Source organism: Diabrotica undecimpunctata, chromosome 6 (assembly GCF_040954645.1).
Source record: "Diabrotica undecimpunctata isolate CICGRU chromosome 6, icDiaUnde3, whole genome shotgun sequence".
Taxonomy (NCBI): Eukaryota; Metazoa; Arthropoda; class Insecta; order Coleoptera; family Chrysomelidae; genus Diabrotica; species Diabrotica undecimpunctata.
This window is the reverse complement of record NC_092808.1, coordinates 96,146,347-96,163,171: the sequence shown is the minus strand read 5'-3', so window position 1 is coordinate 96,163,171 and position 16,825 is coordinate 96,146,347. Positions and strand designations below refer to the sequence as shown.

General features: G+C 33.3%; 1 protein-coding gene across 2 annotated transcripts in view; it reads left to right on the top strand.

The window, feature by feature from the left end:
- The window catches only part of LOC140443597 (ATP-binding cassette sub-family C member 4-like), a 116,833-nt gene that overhangs the window by 75,344 nt on the left and 24,664 nt on the right, over window positions 1-16,825 (top strand). For both annotated transcript variants that reach the window (XM_072534946.1, XM_072534947.1), the window contains exons 11-12: window positions 7,755-7,881; window positions 13,177-13,481. In XM_072534946.1, coding sequence (XP_072391047.1) covers window positions 7,755-7,881; window positions 13,177-13,481 — 432 coding nt within the window. The remainder of the gene's footprint in view (window positions 1-7,754; window positions 7,882-13,176; window positions 13,482-16,825) is intronic.

The following is a 16,825-nucleotide window of genomic DNA, read 5'->3' as shown; positions in this document are numbered from 1 at the left end:
GACGTGAGGATTTGTGTCACTCCAATACCTCACATTGTGTGTGTTAACATTTCCGTTGAGAGAAAAAGTACTTTCGTCACTAAAACAAATTGTTTTTATGTAATCGGGCTGTTGGTTAATTTTATTGGACATATTTTCACAGAATTTTAGTCTTCAGTCAGTGTCATCATCTAAAAGTTGGTGCACAATTTTTAATTTGTATGGATGAAATTTGTTTTTAGCCAACACTCGGTGTACTGTCTTTTGACTGATTTTATAGATAGATGCAACTTGGGCTATAGGAAAAGTATGGTTCACTACCATTTCTAAAAATATGTCAATTTTTTTGTCATCACTAATTGTTGGTCGACCAGATCGTTTGACATCTTGAACACTACCTGTTCGTTTAAACTTCCGAAGAAGCTTCCTCAAATAAGCTCTCGATGTAGGGCGATTGGGGTACCTCTCATTAAAATGACGTTCCGCGTGGAAATTAATTCCACCTTCACCAATTATTAGCACAGCTGCTACTTTGTCGGCTACAGTACGTACCATTCTGCCTTTGTAAAAATTGAAACGTCTCGTTAAACTTTTTGACAAGTAACCAGAGGCGAAGGTTTTAATATTTATTAATTAAATGCGAAACTACAATTCCAGTATTTATTTAATTTATTCAATAAAATGAGCTTAAACCCAAATAAAATTAGTATGGTTGAATAGGTATTTTCAATACCTTTCAAACGATGAATCACTTGCCATAAGGTCTTATTTAAAATTATCTGTCACAGTGGCGCTGTAACGTCATCTGTCACTATTACGTCACTTGTTATGACTAGTTAAGAAGCCTAAACTCCATTCGCTTAGCTCGGGCATATTTTGACAGATTCATTGTCGGAAACCTACAACACAACAATTCCTACTTCTCAGTATTAATAGCTCAAGTATCCCACTATTGCAGACTTCTTTCTTTAAAAAAAGAAGAATTATTCTAAATAGTGGAAGTGTATACTAAACCCATCAAATTTTGGGTAGTATATATTTATAAAATATATTTTAGTTGTTATAATTTATCATAACTATTTATTATATGGTGCAGATAAATAGATATTGATTGTCGGTAATTCGCAAAGTTCTATTTTATTTACTATTTAGTTTGTTTACTATTAATATTGGCTATGAGTACGTGTGCTTGGTTGTATAGTAATTTTCAGCCACTTTCAGTCTGTCAAAAAGTAACTAACTTCGCAAAAAAATAATTACTAAATTCACTAGACAGTTAGGACTGGGAATAGCGAACCGAGTATACGTCTGTTTATTACCTTCCTCTAAATTTCACTATTATAGGTATAACTGTTCAAAAGATACGAGGGGGGAACGGACTTTTGACTAGCACTATATGTGTTCACTCAATATTAATTTCGTTTTAAATTGTCATAAAATAATTATTGTTACATGTAACAACCTATTTGTACCTACTATTTTTTGGAAATTATTATTATCATTAAATATTTAATCTACGTAGAACCATTTCTCTTGAATTTCTATTTTTATTATTTTTTTTATGAATATGAATGAAATATGAATTTGTTTTTTGCATAGAACAACTTAGTTTGATCTCTAAAATAAGAATTTAGAAAAAAATGGTAGGTACCTAAAAATTTTATTTAAATTCTTCCACAAGCACCATGACTTGTAAGAGATAATCTTAAATTTATCATTAAGTACCTAAAAATGTTTGTAAGAAACTATTAGTGGTGCGGTAATTGTTTAGTTTTAGTTTTGTCCACTAAATAAATAAATTATGTAGGTTTTAGTAGTTAAAAATAAAGTTAACACATTAGAGGATTAATATCTACGTATCTACATCGAAATAATATTCAATCTATGAATTAATATTTCGTTGCTTTCATTGAAGGGACACAAAATGGCCCTTCCAAGTTAGGCATACAATTGTATTGGAAGTATCTTCAAGAGGATCCGTAAATAGTTTAGATATAAAGGGTCTATGCACTAAGTGGTCAGGATTTCAAATCTGAATAGTGGGAAAGGGACTGGTGTTTCTAAATTAGTTTTAAAGGGCCAGCATTTAGAAGTTTTAATAGTTGGTTAAGTTTCAAATTATATACAGATGTAATCAGTTACGCTAATTGAATATGGATTTACACTAGAGAAATTATAGATCAGTGTTATTTTAGATATGGTGTTTTTGGTAGGAGGAACGCTTATAAAATCTATTCTATGAGTATACGACAGTTTTGGATTATAGCGACAACGAATATTTTACTATGCAACATAAAAAGTACGAAAGTAAATTGCTCTAGTAATTATTCCATTTAAAAGGATCTACTGTCAGTTTAACATAATTTAGTAGTGATTCTAATTTCAAAGAGTGTGATTGTATATTGAAGCCAAAAATTTGAAATTCAAAGGTATTTGAAATTTCCAGAACAAGTCTCTGGAGAGCTTTGAAATAGAATAGGTTTAAGTTCAAAAAGCAAGACAACAGAAAGGGTTTGTGTGATAGAGTTTACAAAAGAATAAAAATTTTAAGAAATTATAACAAATTCAAAAAAGAATGTTCTTTCTTTGTGTATTTAGACGAAACATCGATTTTTGTCAAAGGCGGTATGAAACGAATTTGGCAGGACGAGAGTACAAAATTTATAAAACACATCGATGCCGAGAGAGAGGGACATATTACAGTGTATGTAGGTGGAAAATATGGTTTTATTAATGGAGCCGATCTTGTGTTTTCATCAAAATCAAAATGGACCGATTATCATGACAAGATGAATACGGTAATGTTGAAATTGTTGAAAGAAAAACTGTTGCCAAGTTTACATGAACCATCTGTTATAGTACTGTATAATGCTCCGTACCATTTGGAAATTTTAAATATGCAACCAACAAACGCTTGGACCGTAGATAAAATGAAAGAGCGGTTAACGAATGAAAATATTATATTTCCTTAGTATTGTTTGGAGCCTCAATTACTAACGTTAACTAATGGTCCTTAAGTAATTGTAAAAAAGAAACCTTAGATTCTGCACTTTAAAACATTACAATTTAAGCCAACTTGCTTTAATAAAATGTTGATATTAAGAAAGATACAGGGTGTGGAAATTTAAAATTTTATTTTTCGCTATAACTTTCAGGTTTGTAAATATTTGTGGACAAAAATTTTTAATTGGATGCTTTTTAGTATAATAAATTATAATTTTACACATACTTTAATGTAGCTGATAGAGGGCACCACTTATGCCACATATGTGGCATAAATTTGAGCTTAACTTTTTTGCTCTTTAATTAAGCGCTATTTGTGTTAAAAAATATTAAAAACACATTATTTTTACACAGAAAAGGTATACCTGTTAATAACTTTAAATTTCAACCGTTTTCGAGATAATCGCATTTTTTAAGTCAGCTGCATAATAATATTGGTGATATTTGTGCGGTAAAACACTGAATACCCGTGGATAAACATAATTAACAATTTGTTTTTATTAAAACAACTCAAACATAATAATGTTACAAAATGCTTTGTTATGGCCGCAAAATGTCTTATTGGAGAGAAGCTTCTATCTTCTTCTTTAGGTGCCGTGTCCGTATTCAGACATTGGCCGTCATCATGTTTACAATTTCCTTTCTTTATCACTTTTATAAATTTCTATACTGGCGTTATATTACTTTTTCTATATTGTAAAATACTGAGGTGAGCGTCACGGAAGAAGCGCTACCAGACGGCGTCACGAGTAGCTTTACGAAATAACGGTCTTACTCTCTATCAATTCGTTTCGGGTCATCATATATTTTTTAACGTTAGTTTTTAATAAATTCCTTTCAAACTATAATCAAAATTTATTTTTAAACATCTTATTTATTTTATATAATCATTAAATTTACTATCAAGTTAATGATTAAATATCAAATTTATATTTTATTAATACCGTAATATTTAGTCTCACTTTGACGGGTCTGTATTTTGTTGATACGTTAGCAACTATACTTTTCAACCTAATCAGTAAGCTTTTAAACATCTCATTCGGCGAAAATTTAGGCAAAAGTAGTTCATTTCGTCCTAAACGTGACAACTTAAGCCGACCGAAAGTAATGGTTTGCGTTGACGATGATTCTCAAGTAAGTACACAACGTTTATCTTTAGCGTTAGGAATCAGCAAAACTTGGGCTTTAAAAATCCTACGCCTTAAGTAATTTCATCCTTACCATTTTACACGTGTGCAAAATTTATTGTCAGTAGATTTACCTTTAAGATGCAGATTTGTAAATGATGTCCGAAACAGGTATAATCTTCACCACTCCTTCGTTGATAGAATATTTTTTACAAATGAAGCTAAATTTACACATCACGGTCTTTTTAATTTAAAGAAGAATTATTTCTGAGATACTGAATATCCTCATATTAAGAGAGAAAGGCATTTTCAACATGAATTTCAAATAAACGTATGATTTGAAACCATTGGTAATAATTATTTACGAACATGCGAATTACCTTGGTATTTGAATGGAGAGATTTATTTACATTTTATACAAAATGATTTTATTTATTTGTTAAAAGAATTGTCATCAAACATAAGGCAAAATATGTGGTTTATACAAGATGGTACACCACCACATTATACAAAGAAGTGAGAATATACTTAAATACAACTTTCCTGAACGTTGGATTGGTCGTGGTAGTCATATTCCTGGGTCATATGATGAGATATTGATATAATTATTTAATTCATACTTAAAATATCCCAAAAGAATATTTATTATTATACTTATAATACTCATAATACATAATACTGAAGCAATTTCTTTGGAATCAATGATGCTATTTAATATGAGACGATCTTTTATGAAATGTATTGACAAATGAATTAAAGGAAATAGTGGACATATCGAACACTTACTTTGACAAAAAGTTTAATGTAATCTAGTTGAACTATTTTTTAATTCGGTTTGTAAATAAAATGTTTTGATTATGTCTTTAATTTAATATAAAACGTAAAATGTTTGATGTAAAATCCTATTATTCTGTTATTTTGTCAAATCCTATTATTAATTATCCTGCAAATATATTTATTTTATTTAATATTTTGTTAACTATTAACGTTAGTTACAGGTATGTCATACCAAAATCCAGAAGTATTAATTTTTTGTCTATTTTCCTTCGTGGCCTGGAGTAATTGCGTTAAATCAGAACTATGCCGCTGATTTGTAAAATGCGATTATCTCGAAAACTGTTGTGTTTTGAAGTTATTAACAAGAATAAGTATACCGTTTTTTTGTTAAAATAATGTATGTTTCATATTTTTTGTCACAAGTTCCTGTAACTTGAAGAGCAAAAAAGTTAAGTGCAAATTTATGTGGCGCCCTCTATCGGCTACATCAAAGTGTGCTATAATTATAATTTCCCACATTTAAAATTACTGAATTGTAAAATTTTTATACATAAATATTCACAAACGTGAAAGTTATAGCGAAAAATAAAATTTTAAATTTCCACTTTAACACCATATATCTTTCTTAATATCAACATTTCAATAAAGCAAGTTGGTTTAACAAAAGGGTGGCCCTTAAGTAATTGTACAAAAAGAAGCAGTAGATTCTACACTTTAAAATATTATGATTTAAGCCAACTTGCTTTAATAAAATTTTGATATTAAGATACAGGGTGTTAAAAAGGAAATTTAAAATTTTATTTTTCGCTATAACTTTCATGTTTATAGACAATTATATATAAAAATTTATAAATGGAGGCTTTTGAGTATGAGGAATTATAATTTAGTGACCTCAGAAATAATAAAATATAAGTTCATAAAACAAATTAAACAAAAGAGAATTTCTAGAAATGTTGCAGTTTCGCAACTGTATATAAACATTTATAAAATATTAATAGATTTTGTGTAAGTTTTGATTTTTCCCGTATATCGAGCTAAGATTCTGCGTACAGACGCTATAGAACAATAAACAGCTGTAAAACATAGTTGCAGACAAAAGATTGTTCTTTCGTACATTGTATGTTAACAAAGAACGATAGAAAAATGGACGGCTTTCGTTAAAAGTGCAGATCGTTGGGTAATTATCGTCCACACCTAGCGTTAGCTTGCACCAAATAATTCTTGGCCCAACGGCCATATCACTCAGATACCATCAATCACTCAGTTACCATCACTCAATTACAAACAGTCGTTATATTCAGTAAGGGTGAAGGCGGCTCAGTGAGTTGCGACATTCGATCCAGCCAGTAGAGGTGTAGGTTGCTCAGTCAACAGAGACGTGTGTTAGAGTCAGTTTCGCACTAAGGGGGGTTTTCGGGGTTAACCCCCCCCCCCCCAACGCACTATTTTGGCACTAATAATAACAAAATTTTAAGGGCTCAAAATGGAGGTAGCATAAAAAAATTTAGGTGCCCAACCAAAACCCCCCCACAGGAAAATTCTGGGTGCGCTACTGGTTGGAGTTCGGGGGTAGTGCTTCCTATGTTGCGAAGAAGATAGGGTCTTCGCTACATGGTATCATTTTGGTGGTAAAGTACATATTTTATTATACACCAATTGCATTGTTTGCTGTTCCATGACAAGTACGGGTTACTTGTATATTGGCTAGTTACATTTATTGCGAAATCGTATAGTTGTGCTGAACTATTTAATATTGTGTCCTGTTAAACTTTAATTATAACATTTTACGTTTGTTTCGAAACTTATTAACGTTAATTATAGTATATTTATGTCTTTGTTGCTAATTTTTATTGACATTAATTATCATTACATTTAAATTGCATATAGTATAATTTAATTATTTAGTTTTCCATTGCATTTTTGTTTAACATCATTATTATAATAATAATTGAACGTTGTGTATGCTAAAATCATTATTTTTCTTTGTATTGTATTTAATTAGCAATAAGCTTTTAAAGTCATTGTTCTTTCTTTCATATTTTAGCACACCTACTTAAAATTTCTTTTGTAGACGTGCAGTTTGGTTTGGGTGATATAGATATCCACAATTCATCTCGTAATTATTAGTTTTCAAAATAAGCTGTATATATAAGCTTATATTTCATATAAGCTATATTTTACGGAAATTCTTTTACCTTTTGTAAACTGATTTTAATTATGAATAAAATTTTGGTTGTCGTATCAGCTTCGTATTACATAATATTTAAATTTGTAGCTCTATATTTTATTATATTTGAATGTATGTATGTTTAGTTATAGTTCTCTTTTGATTTTCCTTGTCTCCCAATAGAGTTTTATACAGTCAAGTCGCTTATTATTTTTCTATGGTAATATACATACCCAATGCTAAAGGGATAAACCAACGAGTTCTAGATTGAAAATATATAATCTCCTCCCTTTCTGATGTCTTTATATTTTATATAAAGGTCATCGTATGTGCAGAAAGCTACAAGAAATAGTATGCATAAATAAAAATGTTTACATTTTTTACACGTAGTGACTTAGTGGGTCTGCCATATGCTTTTCTTTTTATTATAATAGTATACTTGTTAGTAACCAACTTTTAATGAATATTGTGACGAAACGTCGAAAAAAATCAATAAAAGTGTCTTAGTATCATTGTCAATTCCACTGTTTCAATGCCGCTAAAATGGGTCCTTTTATTGGATTATGGGATTTTTTAAAGTAAATAAAATATTCATGTCCTATTTACACAAACAAACTAGATATAATGCTCGATAAAATAAAATAATTATAATAATATAAAGTTAGATGTAAAGAATATAGTTTCCAACCTATTTGTTTTAGAATAACCACACAAGTGTCCTTCGACTTAATGTTCTATTTGCCTCTGCATTTTCTGTAATTGTGGATACAGTTTGTGCAATCTTTTTAATTGGTGTGATATTCACACTGATTCTTCTTAACGAATACGGTAAGTAACACAAAATGTATTTTATAAATGTCCAATATAAAATAAGAACACTTAATTTTTGCTTAAACGTTTTGTCTATTTGCCATTTTCAATAGGCACTTTATTTTAGAAACATTAAATTACACAATTATATTTTTTGTTTGCACCCTTTAAACGTTTAAGATAGAATGAAAAAGAGTAAATGACTCTATATACATCTGGCAGGTATGTTAAAATACGAATGGTTTAGGGTCGCATTTTAAACATCTGCCATGGTGCATTTAAAAAACAACTCAATTTACTAAATTGTGATACCTATTTCTAAAAATCTTTGATATGAGTTTTATTATTAATAGATTTTGATCTTTTTTATGTGAATCATCTCTAATATGGATCTTTTGTTGTTGTTTTGTTCTTTTTCTAAAATCTGTACATTTTTAAAATCAAAAGAATGACTATTTTCCATAGAAAATTGTTTGGCACCTTTCTCTTGTCTTACCATTGATACTCTTTGTTTTATCTTCGATATGCCCAAGAAATGATTGGAATCGCAATTTGCGCCTCTATAAGATCTAACATCTATTACGGAGGTTGCCCATCGTTTAGATATTAATATATGATCAATTTGATTAAATTTATTAGTACCAGGTATCATCCAGGTTCCTTTACGAAACACGTAATAACTACTCTGAGTTTATTTGCCATTGTCAACTGTGTGATTCTTATACCATTGTTGCTGGTAATATCATGCAAGCTATGCTTACCAAAGGATTCTGCATATATCGGCTCTTTTCTCAATTTGACGTTCATATCACCCAGGACTATAACTGCATCTCTCTTTTGTACGTTTTCAAATATTATTTTATTAATTGGAGTGAAACCCAATATCGACCTACAGCATTTATGGTTTACCGTAAAACCCACTCCAAAGTCTCCTTGTCTTTCTGCTCCACAGTAGTATAAACTGTAATCTTTTGGAATTATGCCTTGCATTTATATCCTTGAATTAGCGTGCTTAATTTTAACAAAACATAAAGAGGATATTCGGACAAATTCCCCTTATAACACTCGTCTAAATTATGTTATTCCACTTCCAATTCCCTCTTCTACATTAATTAAAAAATTATTTATTTACACTGGTAAGATAGTGTTTAATCACCTACTACTCGACATACGATCCTCAAGCAATATTTTCTATTCCGAGGAGCAATCAGGAAGTTTTTATTATCTAAATATTACTATAGTATAGAGGAATTTTTTGAGGACAATTGCGCTAATTGATATATTGTTTTTTATGGAAATTTTATAATTAGTATTTTAATGTATCTTGTGCCTTGTTTGTACTATACCATGTTGTGTTTTATAAATGTAAACTCATTTTAAAAACAATAAATTTCTCTCCCTCTCTCTCTATGCACCATGCCCTCTAAATCTGATTTCTTGGAGAGCGGCTATATCTACTTCATATTTCTGCAGTTCTTGGGTAATAACTTGCCACCTGCAGCATGGTTTGGACATTCCAGGTTCCCAATCGCAATTCCATTATTAATTCCTTATTTCGTAGCTTTGGTCGTTGACCGTTAGCACGTCTGGTTTATACGTTGTTCATAGCATTCGTAATAGCTGTAGTAATAGTCTAAGATGAACAAGTTATCGGCCTATTGTACCGGAGTCCAATGCTAGGGTTGCTGGCTATAGCTTCTGTACCAGCCTCGGTTTACTGCGGATATAGTAGCTATGCTAGGAATCCTCCAGGCCAGTGGTGTTATAAACTGTGTTAGGCTTTCACGGCCATTGTCTAACTTGTTAAACTGTGTGTTCGGGCTGTTAGGCCGTTGTCTTGTGAGATTAGCTCTCGACGTTTCACCAACACTAGGGGTTGGCATCTTCTGGAGATGTTACTGCTTCGCTTGTAACCTGAAAATCACGGTGCGTTGTACTACGGAGGCAATTTATATTTCCCACTCGTCCCCCCTCCACTGATTTCGGCTTGAGGGGGCGTGTCGTCGTTTGTAGTAGCTTTTCTTTCTTCGTGTTTGGCGGGAAGGGTGTTTGTGGATTTTAATATTGGTATCCATGTCTTGTTAATTTTCAGTCCCTCTTCTATCCGATTAAAATTATTTGGGTGCTTATATATTTCCACCGCTTCCCGATAAAACCGTGGGTAGTACGGTGAAGTTTTGTCCAGCATCTGCGTTTCTTCAAACAGTATTCGATGTTCTCCGCTTCCCAAAGCGTGTTCGGCAACGGCAGATTTGTCGATATGTCCTAAACGACAATGGCTTTTATGTTCATTTATCCTTGTGTTTGTGTGTCTTTTCGTGGTACCCACACATACCATTCCACATGTGCATGGTATTTGATATACTCCGGCCGTTGCTAATGGGTCGCGTTTGTCTTTCACCGATCTTAAACAGTCCTTGATTTTCTTTGTAGGCTTGAAAATGGTCTTTACGTTGGCTTTCTTAAGTATTCGCCCAATTCTATCCGTTACCCCCGATATGTAGGGCAAGAACGCTTTGCCTTTACATTTTGTTTCTTCGTCCTTTCTTCTAGAGATGTTTAGCATGGACTCAGCAGATTTCAAAATCTTACCAGGATCACTCAGCATTTCTGGACCAGGTGGTCCAAGGAATATCTTGGCAATCAACAAAGTAGAACCAAATGGCAGACTCCTACTAGCGGTTTAAAACCAGGTATAATGGTTATCATCAAAGGAGACTCTACTCCTCAACTAAAATGGGATATGGCAAGAGTGGCTGAAGTTGATCCTGGACTGGACGGTGTAGTTCGTGTAGTTACTGTGAAAACTGCTCGCGGCATTTTTAAACGACCAGTGTCTAAACTATGCGTACTACCAACAGAAAATGAATAGACATTATATTTGTTTAGTTTTCTTTAATATTTACTTTCACATTGTACTTTATTAATTCGTATGTAATCTTTACTTAATTATCATTTTATTTCATTCCTATGTTCTCATTTTATTTTACTATGTTCTATTATAAATATTGTATATCATTGCAAGGCAGTTCTTTCAAGGCGGGCGGCATGTTACGGCACTGTGCATTCGGCCGTCGTCGATTGCGCCGCGCTCGATGCATTTGACAAAAACCAGATCACTGTCAGCCATAGAACGAACGGCATATCGGAGCGACATTTTAATTTATATAAACTGAGTTTAATCGAAGATTTTTGGTTAGAATAGTCAACCCAGTCCAAACTAGTAAAAAACGGTATATTCACACAACAGTGTTATTTGAAATTGGTCTGTCATCTCATGTTGTATCTGTCCGTGAGCCACTGTTTCCTACATCCTCAGTGCCTTCTTCTTCAGTGCCTTATCCGGTCCGGATGTTGGCGATCATCAAGGCTATCATGGTTTTGTTGACTGCTCTGCGAAACAGCTCCGCTGAGGTCATCCCAAACCATTGTCGGAGATTTTTCAACCACGAGATACGACGGCGTCCCGGTCCTCTTCTGTCAAATACTTTACCCTGCATAACAAGTTGAAGAATTCGATATTTTTCTTCGTTCCGCATCACGTGGCCGACGTACTCAAGCTTGCGTTGTTTAATTAAATTAAGCACTTCTTTTTCTTTTGTCATGCGCTGTAGGACCTCAACGTTGGTGACATGGTCCACATAAGATATTTATATATAGTCTCATACGCGTGTTTAAAGTCGACAAGAATATTATAGACATATATGTCATGTTACCAGGTTTTGTTTAAGACCTGCTTAAAGTAGTTGTCAGTAGCCACAACATACAGAAATTAACATACGGAATATCCATTTGGACTGACACCCTTAGAATCCAGGAATCACGGAGGAAGGTCGCATGAGGATATCGTCTAAGCGCCTTAAGATTTACCAGCGCATTTCGCACAGTATCTGTAGCTACAATTACATTGTGCCTTGATGACTTTGAAGAAGAGAATGACACAACAGCATAATCCGATGGCAATTACAGTATGATTCCACAACAACAGGCAGGTGGACGCATTATACTATCCCACAGGTGAATGGCGGCTTTCGAGCATATCGTTATCGCTTTAAATATGATGATTTTACAGAGTGCCCGTCCTGTCTAGAGCAGAAGACGCGAAATACGTATTCTTGGTGTATCCTTATTTCAACTTACTGCGCAATGCTGTGGAAATAGTTATCAATCAGAAAATTTGACCAACGACCTTAATAAGAGAAATGCTCTCATCGAAGACAACTTAGAATGGACATTTGCGATGAAGGTCCTCCAGGATCTTCATCGCAGTGACTTCGACAACCTAAACAATGTGCAATAGCTAGATCCTCCCTCTTGAGGTAATACCTTATAGCAGTTTCGCAAGAAAAATAGCAGAGGCAGAATGGGATGGGTTTTAGTCCGTATTTTAACATACAAGTCCGACATACCACGCAGTACATCTAGTCCTGATGATACATAAATGTATTTCCTACCTCTATAAAAAACACACACACACAAATACAAACACACACTCAAACACACACACTCACACACACACACACACACACACACACACACACACACACACACTCAAACACAAACACAAACACAAACGCAAACACAAACACAAACACAAACACCAACACAAATACAAACACCAACACAAACACCAACACCAACACCAACACAAACACAAATACAAACACAAACACAAGCACAAGCACAAACACAAGCACAAGCACAAACCCAAACCCAAACCCAGATCCAAACCCAAACCCAAACGCAAACACAAACACAAAACAACAAGAACAAAAATATCCAAAGCAGATTTTTAGCTTTGGATTTAAATTCAGTAGTAAATAGGGTCAACTTATTTACAGAGAGAGATAGGGTCATGCGGAGCAGTCCATATCGTCATTCATTAATCCATATACATATCCACAGATATCATATCGCAGAAAATATTGCATTAGAGATTTTTCTATAATCAATCCCGTAATGTTATTTTTAGTATTTAAGGGGTATTTCACGATTCATAATATAAGTCTCAACTTTTTGTCAACTTCCATTCATCCACATCATCCACTTCTATTTAATACACACCATTAGGTCAAATCTTCCTTTGACTCTATTTTACTATATTTTTAATCCTGTGACTTGTGTAATTATTATTTTTGTCGATTTTGTAAGATTATACCAAAATTAATATTAACAAATTTTAAAACGAACTGTATTGAAAATCGTATTAATCATCTAAAATGTGATTATTTTTGTAACTTAATTGTAATTTGTAATTTAAATAAAAAAAAATTTAAGAGATTTTATATAATTTCAGATACTTTGTAATTTCAGGTCACAAAATTAGTCCAGGTGTCGCAGGTCTTGTCATTTTACAAGTATTCCAGCTAATGGGTACTCTTCAGTTTGCTACACAAAAGTCTCTGGACTTCGTACAGTATCTCATGAGTATAGAAAGAATGGTCGAATTTAGTAAAATTGAAACTGAAGAATTTTTTGACAGCAATAAAAATGGTGTATATAAAGTTCAAGCGGGTTCTTCCGGAGCAGAGATTATATTTAAAAATGTGTCGATGTTTTACAACAAATCATCTTTAGTTTTAAACGATATAAATGTTAGTATATCTTCAGGAGAAAAGGTAAGCTAAAAATATGTTTGTGTTCAGTGAAGTATGAGTTATAGAAGTAAATATGTGTAACAAGTAACAAAACCATGATATCATTCATAATACATAATAATATAGTATCAATTTTCTAGCTTTCAATCTTCTTTCAAGTTCTAGATATATAATGTGTTATTTAATTACCAGAAAACTAAATAATTTATTACATAAAATAATCTAGTTCATATTAGTTGATTGTTGGATTTTTTTAAGATAAAGACAAAATAGTAATGACTAACCAACAAAAACTTAAAGCAAAATGTATTTCTTAAATGTACGAGCTGCATTCAATCATTTTATAAAATTCCTTTTAATTATTCAATCCAAAATGAAACAAGATAATAGGTAAATCTTTTTACCGCGATTTTTGCCATTTTTTAAGATTCTGTTATGTTGTGTTCAGTTGTATATCTATCTACCTTAATATTTGTAAACCTACCTAACATTAGTGGCATGTCAAATAGAAGAAGCCCGGGAGTGAAATAGAAGGACAGACAATAAAAGTTGACACAGACTGGTCTTATGGCTCCTTAGAGATAATAATTATTATATTATATTATATTATATTATAGTACGAGGCATGTTTTCTAAGTAAGTACCGTTTTGCGATTCCGCCGCCGCAGCACTACGGTCGGCGATCCGCGCATGAGCGCTGGTTACCTACATCTCTTGTCTACGCACTGACGCCATTACAGTCTGATTCTTCATTGTATACTTGTTTACTCCAGTGTTTAAGATGCCTCCAACAATCGTGAGTCACGCTGATTGTGAAGTACGGGCTGTTATACGATTTCTTAGTGCTAAAGGCGTAAAACCAATCGATATTCATCGTGAGATCGTTGAAGTTTACGGACAAAACATTATGAGTGATGGAATGGTAAGAAAATGGGTGAGAGCATTTAAAGATGGCCGCACAAATGTGCATGATGAGGAACGGAGTGGGCGTCCTTCGGTTGTTAATGAAAATTTGGTGTAGAAAGTGGACGAAAAGGTGAGAGAAAACAGACGCTTTACAATTTCATCATTGTCTGACTGCTTTCCTCAGTATTCTCGTAGTGTTTTGTATCGCATTGTTACCGAGAACTTGAATTACCGGAAATTGTGTTCACGTTGGGTTCCAAAAATGTTGACGGATTTGCACAAAACCCAACGTTTAGGCAGTGCATTGACTTTCCTTGAGCGGTACCACAGTGAAGGTGAAGATTTTTTATACCAAATTGTTACTGGTGACTAAACGTGGGTGGCCTACGTCACACCAGAATAGAAACAACAATCCATGGAATGGCGACATTCATCATCACCCAAAAGAGTGAAGTTTAAGCAAACAATTTCTGCCCGGAAAATCATGTGCACAGTTTTTTGGGACAGAAAAGGAGTATTGCTAGTGGAGTTTCTGCCTCGTAATGAGACAATCAATGCAGCGTCTTATTGTGAGACATTGAAAAATCTGCGTCGTGCACACCAGAACAAAAGACGTGGCAAGTTGAGTAAGGGTATCGTTTTGCTGCATGACAATGCCCGTCCACATGTGGCTAATCAGACCATACAGCCCTGATCTGGCGCCCAGCGACTACCATTTGTTCCAGCACTTGAAGAAACACCTGGGCGGTCAGCGTCTTCAAGACGATAACGAAGTCAAAACATTTGTGATGCAGTGGTTAACAAGTCAGGCGGCAGAATTTTATCAGGATTTTATCAGGTATTCAAAAACTATTGCCACGTTATGACAAGTGCCTCAATATTCACGGAAATTATATAGAAAAGTAGATTAAGGTACAGGCTTTCATATAAAAATAAAATTATTGGCATATCTTTGCACGTCTTTTTTTGATTCCAAAACGGTACTTACTTAAAAAACACGCCTCGTATTAGTATTATTAGTATTAGTTTGTCTTGTAATAAATAAAATATACAAAAATGAGTCGTCTATTATAACAAAAAGCCCACAGAGTAAAACAAACAGATTCTCGTGAGATCAGTAAAATTTATTACTTTCATTGACCGGTCGTAGTGAAATTTCCACTGTTAGAGACTAGTCTTCAAAGTTAAGTACTTTAAAAAACGTACTGTTGTTATTTAAAAAGAGCAGTTTTAAACGTTTTAGATCGTTTGACATGTGAAAGTTTAAATTCAGCGTTTTTTTAAACATATTTCAAGTGCCTCTCATTTGTTACCAAAACTCAAAACTAAAATTTCATGCCATAGGTATTGAAGATTAGGTTGTAGTTATGGAAACTCCATGGTAGCCAGTCAATGAAAGGGTTACATTGTATTGATCTCATGAGAATCATAAAAAATGGCAAAAATCGCGCTACGTTTATTTATTTTTAGAATTGAATTTATTTGCGGCAAAATACAAAAATTGCACACGAAAACTGCGATCCTGATTTTTGTTGATAAGATGCTCGGATCAAAAGATATTGAATTTTTGCTGTAGAGCTGATACATATTTTATTGAACATTAATTTCACGCGCTTAATTAACATTCAAAATCGCCGATCGCTTAAATCGTTGTTTCTGAGAGAACGGTTCATTCTACATAAAAATGCTACCAAACGTTTTTGTTTAGAATTATGTTAGCTACATTTTTTATTTGAAACATTTTTTTCTATAGCGTACTGATTCTTGGTAAATCGATTTTTTTCCATTTGACAAAATTCAGCCTGTTCGTATGATTTTTAGAGGTTCAGTGGCACTTTTGCCTCTGACGACTGGAGTATAATACTAAAAACAATATCCATTACATAAAACAATACAACAAATTTAATCAAACATCTAAATAAATATAAGTCATTTGGCAGATTACGTCAAAATAAGGATCTTTAAATAAGAGTTCTGATGTATGGGAAACTTATTAAGAACAAAATCGAAAATGACTATAGAGATTACGAAGCAGAGGAGCAAGCTGGTTTTAGAGCTGGGCGATCCACAGTAGAGTACACTTGTACTCTATTGCGCAAGTTATTGAGAAAAAAAGAGCCGTCAGTAAAGAAGTTCACCTGGTGTACATAGACTTACAAAAAGCATATGACAGTGTACCCCTCAGTAAACTATGGTCAACCCTACAGCAAACCAACATTAAGCATGGTCTTATCAAAGCAGTCCAAAGTCTGTATAATGGAACGACTGCAAAAATTAAAACTGGATCAAGGATATCTGAGGGATTTAAGGTCACAAAAGGACTAAAGCAGGGTTGCTGTATTTCGCCTACTCTTTTCAAAATTTATCTGGAACAAGCACTCAAGCTATGGAAAAGAAAATGTAATGGCATGTGAATCCCCCTCAACGACGAGACTACACTGTACACCTTATGTTTCGCT